This window comes from Haematobia irritans, chromosome 5 (genome assembly GCF_050003625.1).
Source record: "Haematobia irritans isolate KBUSLIRL chromosome 5, ASM5000362v1, whole genome shotgun sequence".
NCBI classification, from domain to species: Eukaryota; Metazoa; Arthropoda; class Insecta; order Diptera; family Muscidae; genus Haematobia; species Haematobia irritans.
The window spans coordinates 5,605,265-5,611,208 of NC_134401.1; the positions used below are offsets into that span (position 1 = coordinate 5,605,265).

Consider the following 5,944-nt stretch of genomic DNA (forward strand, 5'->3'; position numbering starts at 1 on the left):
ATTATGTGGTGGGAATTGAAACTGGTCTTTGCTTAAATATAGGAGTATATAACCCATAAATCAGCTGCTAGAAATTTTCTAGGACAAAAAAAAAAAAAAAACGTAAAGCGAAAAAAAGAAGGTTGAATATCTTTGATCCAATTATAATGATGAACTTTTTAGAAATTTTTAATATGTGATTTGCAATTTGCAATTTTATTGAGATATCTGTTAAATCGAAATTTCCTCACAAAACGAACATCACCAAATATTCATACTCACGGACACCAAATATTTGTGTTTAAGGGAGGCCAGGATCCAGAATCTATATATTAGCCACTGACAGTAGAACCTTGAAGTTTCATTTGACCCATATGATTTTCATTATCTTCAAAATCCAATGTAACATTGAATTTTATAAACGGTGGCGTATATGTGGGTAAAATATTTGTAGAAAGTGTCATATTTTTAACGATAAACAAAACGTTCTGTAAAATAATTAAATATAAGAAAATTGTCCAGAAATTAGAAAAAATACTGACTCCTTTAATGGGACACGAATATGGAAAATTTCCAGCCTTTCTTAGTTCGGAGATAACATCACGCGCCAATGGAATTCCCATGGTTGTACTTAAAACATCACATACTGGCATTTTTAAATTCAGAAATGTAATGACCTTATCAGATCCGGGACGTTTAATATGGACCTTAGCTGTCATTTCCATAGTCTTTGGTGCATCACGATATAACTCCAAATTACCATCAATGCCATAGGTATTAAGATCCAATGTTCTTAAATTGCAATAATATCGCTTAACAATATCAGTGTTATTTTTGCATACAAAACTCTCGACTTCCAGGCTGGCTAAACGTTTTGTGGCCTAAATGAGTGTAAGGAAGATTACAATGACCTCTTGAAATTTTGAGAAATCTTTCTCACCTGAATTGAATTCAAAAAGCTGAAGACAAACAACAGCAAGTATACCAATTTACTTAACATTTTCGAAGGTAATAATTCAAAATTGTGATTGAACAATTGATGTAGAACTCAATGAATCGAAAAAATTTATAGCTAGATGAGTTTTTTTGTTAATGGACTTATAATTGGTATTGATAATTTGGCAATAAAGATTAAAGAATGAGATACACTTGAAATGGTTAAACACACAAATTCATATATAACGACCTAAGTAGTCTACAGTGAAGCCTGAGTATAAGGGAAAGCATGTAAATGACGCCATAGTGACATTGGGAAGTTTGTGGAATTGTCATATCTATATGACTAGTTCTCAATTTGTCAATATGGACATTCAAATTAATTTGTTTTTGTATAAACTTCAAATTAAGATTCCGTGCCAACAGTTGAATATACAGATAAATAGGGAAAAATGAATTTTGTTGTAATTTTCTATGTTGCAAATTGTACGATAGGTTAGGTTACCCTCTAAGGCCCAATACCGCCTTTGAGCGGTCTTCGTTAATTCAGGATGTTTTTAGTAAAACACACCCTAAGACAACAACAATGGGTAAAATAAAAAGAAAACTTAGTTAAAACTGTTCAAGAGATTTTGTAGCATATATTGAACTTTACCGTATTAATTTTTCATGTTTAGTTTTCTTGCTTTTGTGTCGTTAACATTGAATATTTAATCATCTGGCAAAAAAATTTGGGCATTAGAGGGTTAAGTACAATGGCAGCCCGATATTACAGGCTCACTTTGACTATTCAGTCCATTGTGATACCACTGTTGGAAACTTCCTTCCTTTTTTAGCCGAGTCCGTAAGGTACTCCAGAAAAGGAATATGATCACCTCCTAGAGCAAAATTTTATTTTTGCAGGGAGAGCATGGACTAGTTTACTTTTAAAGTTTTAATATGTGATTGATTCGCAGCTTGCAATTTTATTGAGAAATCTGCTAAAGAGAAATTTCCTCACAATCGAACATCACCAACTATTCATACTGACGAACACCAAATATTTTTTTGTTCCTATACAGATTCTGGATTCTGCAGAATGTGTATATTAGCCACGCACAATTAGACCCATATAATTTCCATTATCTGCAAAATCGAGGGTAAAATTTATTTGTATAAACGGTGGAGTGTATGTGGGTAAAATATTTTCGGAAACTGTTAAATTTTTTACCAAATACCAAAAAGTTCTGCAAAATATTTGATTATAAAAAAATATCCATTAATCACTAAAAAAACTGAAAATACTCAGTCCTTTAATGGGACACGAATAGGGAAAATTTCCAGCCTTTCTTAGTTCAGAGATAATATCGCGCCCCAATGGAACGATGTCAAGTTTTACTCAAAACCTCACACACTGGCATTTTTAGATGAACAAATGTAATAACCTTATCAGAACCGAGATGTTTACAAGTGACCCTAGCTGTCATTTCAGTAGTCTTGGGTGAAATTGTGATTGGATAACGGATGTAGAATTCAATAATTGGAACAAATTAAAGCTAGATGACTTTTTTATATGTAACTACAATTTGGCAATAACAATATCATGGGAAGATAAAACAAAAGAGATATATTCGAAATGGTTGAAATAACAAACTCATCAATAAAGGGTGATACGGTCAAAATTTGGTCAATATAAACTGGACGTATTTCTTTCAATTTTGCATTTAAAACACCTGAAAACCGCTCATTTTGAAGGTGTGTGTGTATAGAATGTTGCTCCTATTTTGATTTTGGAATTCAGTAGTCAGTTGTCAAAATGCCGTCCAAGCAAGAAGAGCAGCGTATCAAAATTTTGCTCGCGCATCGCGAAAATCCGAGCTACTCGCACGCAAAGCAGGCAAAATCACTAAAAGTTGTCAAATCAACCGTTACAAATGTAATTAAAGTGTTTGGGGAACGTTTGTCGACAGCCAGGAAGTCTGGATCGGGGGGAAATCGAAAACCGGAAGCCGCTGAGACGACAAAGAGAGTTGCCGGTAGTTTCAAGCGAAACCCTAACCTCCCTCTCTCCGAGATGCTGCAAATAAGCTGGGTGTATCGTCTACAACTTACAAGAAGGTAGTGACTCCAAATCGCGATGATAAACAAAATACGACGAGCAAAGCGCGATCCCGGAGGCTGTACACGACGATGCTGACGTAGTTTGACTGCGTGGTAATAGACGACGAAACCTACGTCAAAGCCGACTACAAGCAGCTTCCGGGACAGGAGTTTTATACGGCAAAAGGAAGGGGAAAGGTAGCAGATATTTTCAATCACATAAAACTGTCAAAGTTCGCAACGAAATATCTGGTTTGGCCAGCCATCTGTACCTGTGGCTTGAAAAGCAGCATTTTCATAGCTTCCGGGACTGTCAACCGTTTGAATAAACGTCTGCTGCCTTTCCTGAAGAAACACGGTTGTTCCGTACTGTTTTGGCCGGATTTGGCATCTTGCCATTACGGTAAAAAGGCCATGGAGTGGTACGCCGCCAACAACGTGCAGGTGGTTCCCAAAGACAAGAACCCTCCCAACACGCCAGAGCTCCGCCCAATTGAGAAATACTGGGCTATTGTCAAGCGTAACCTAAAGAAGACAAAAAAAAAAACTGCTAAGGACGAGCAGCAGTTCAAGACAAACTGACTTTCTGCGGCGAAGAAGGTGGACAAGGTGGCTGTACAAAATCTGATGGCAAGTGTCAAGCGTGAGGCCCGGCAATTCGGATTTGGAAAAGCGAAAGCCTAACTGAATATTTTTCCTGAATTTTATACTAATTGAACTTGAAAAAGAAATTTAATTTGATTTTTAAATAAACGATTTCACCGATTTACACGTGTTTTCCATTGACCAAATTTTGACCGTATCACCCTTTATAAGGCGGATGATCCATCTTGTTTGAGACAATGTGTGAGAGCTCGCATTGTCGTGGTGAAGATCTGTCCTCAGAAGAAAACAAATGGTTGTGTAACACTCAGAATTGACTATTCAGCGTTGTTCTAGTGGTACGATTGCGACATGTCTAGTTTTTCTGAAAAAAAAACTGGCGATCATTTGCTTGAAAGAGCTTTATGCTTGAGCAAAACTCCTGAATTCTAGAGTGGCTAAACGTTGGATTGGTTTGGAACTAAACAATTCAAGGCAAACAACAACAAGTACTCCAATTTAGGTGACATTTTCGAAGTTACCAAATCGATATGAAATAAAGTCTTAATGGTGACTTTTTGATGACAATCTAATTGATTATTAATCGTTTCGAATATATTTCTATTTTGTATTCATTTACAAATAAAATCCTTATAATAGCAATTATATTGTCATCAAAAAGTTACCATTAAGACTTTAACAGATTTATTTTTGCTATCGTGTATTTCATATCGACTCTCGTAGTAACTTGGAAAATGTCACTTAAATTGGTACACTTGCTATTGTTTTCTTTGCATTTTTTGCCTTCAATTCAGGTGAGAAATATTTATAGGATTTCTAGAGTCCATTAACGTAATCTTGTTTGCATTCATTTAGACCGCAAACCGTTTAGCCACTTTAGAAATCAACAGTTTTCTATGTAAAAATAACTCTGATATTGTCAAGCGATATTATTGTAATTTGAGAGCATTGAATCGTAATACCTATGCCATTAATGGTAATTTGGAGTTATATCGTGATGCACCAAAGACCGTTGAAATGACGCTTAAGGTGCATGTTAAACATCGGGGTAGTGATAAGGTTATTACTTTCATCAATGTAAAAATGCCATTATGTGATGTTTTGAGTAAAACCATGGGAATTCCATTGGGGCGTGAAATCATGTCTGGACTGAGAAAGACCAGTAATTTTCCCTATTCTTGTCCTATTAAAGGTGTAAGTATTTTCAGTTTTCACTTTGTTAAATAATTATTATTTTTTTTTTTTTTTGTCTAATTCTGATATTTTATAGGATTTTTTGTATTGGCTTGAAAATATGACTCTTTCTAAGAATCTTTTACCCTCATACACACCACCGTTTGTTCTATTCAATTTTACTTTGGACTTTTCAAATAGAGCCTTTAAGTTAGGACAGGTAAAAGTTCAAGGATCTACTGTGCGTGGCTAATCTACTATTTTGATATCTATGGGCGAAATTGTTGATGACCTTCAAAGTGATGTACACAGAAAAAAATTTCACAAACATTTTTCCAACTAAAGTCTTAATTGAGTTTTAAAAAATATTCAATTAAAAATTTAATTGATGCAACAAATTTTTTAATTGAAATAAAAACAATCACAAAAATTAATAGTATCAATTAATTTTTGAATTGGATCAATTAATTTTTTAAATCATTTATGTGATTGAAGACATTTTAATTAAAATTTAATTGAATCAATTATTTATTTATTTATTTATTTATTTATTAAACTTATAGTAAATACAAGAATAATAGAGAAAAAAATCTAGCATTAGCTACTTAGGCTATCAGCTAATTGAATCAATTGATTTCGTGATTTAAGATAAAAAAATATTTGTTTGTGTGTAATATGTGTAGTGCTGTTATATAATGATATATATTTTATTAAAAAAACTGTAATTGGAAAAAGAAAGCTTTTTCATCTGTAGTTCTTTATGCAAAATTAAATGGACTCGATCATTTGAGTTGCCAATGATATTAGTAATTTCACGCACTTTTATTCGTCGATCATTTAATACCATATCATGCACTTTGGCTACAATTTCGGTTGTTGTTGCTGTTTTTGGACGTCCACTACGTGGTTCATCCTCAATGCTTGTACGACCATGTTTAGCAATTCAGCAACCCAATTTTTTACTGTTGCATATGAAGGAGCACTTTCACCTAAATAACACATTCACCATATCATTATGAATTTCTTGTCCCGATAAAAGAAGTTTCCGAACTGCCCTCGTATATCCGTTTTTAAATATATAAATCCCCATATAAACCAATCCTCAGATTAGACTTCCAGAGAAGTGAATTTCATCAGATCCTGCTGAAATTGCAAAAATTGGTCCATATTGACC

General features: G+C 34.0%; 1 protein-coding gene across 1 annotated transcript; it reads right to left on the reverse strand.

Moving 5' to 3' along the window:
• Positions 1 to 311: 311 nt before the first annotated feature.
• LOC142239489 (uncharacterized) lies at positions 312 to 979 on the reverse strand. The gene is made up of 3 exons (XM_075311284.1): positions 920 to 979; positions 522 to 860; positions 312 to 467 (listed from the first exon to the last, which is right to left on the reverse strand). The coding sequence occupies exons 1-3, from the start codon at positions 977 to 979 to the stop codon at positions 312 to 314; spliced, it is 555 nt and encodes a 184-aa protein (XP_075167399.1).
• Between the last annotated feature and the right edge of the window lie 4,965 nt (positions 980 to 5,944).

Coding starts and splice junctions, on each gene's coding strand:
- LOC142239489 (XM_075311284.1), bottom strand. CDS start 979: ATGTTAAGTAAATTGGTATACTTGCTGTTGTTTGTCTTCAGCTTTTTG. Junction 861..919: donor GCTTTTTGAATTCAATTCAG/GTGAGAAAGATT, acceptor ACACTCATTTAG/GCCACAAAACGTTTAGCCAG. Junction 468..521: donor ATTCGTGTCCCATTAAAGGA/GTCAGTATTTTT, acceptor ATTATTTTACAG/AACGTTTTGTTTATCGTTAA.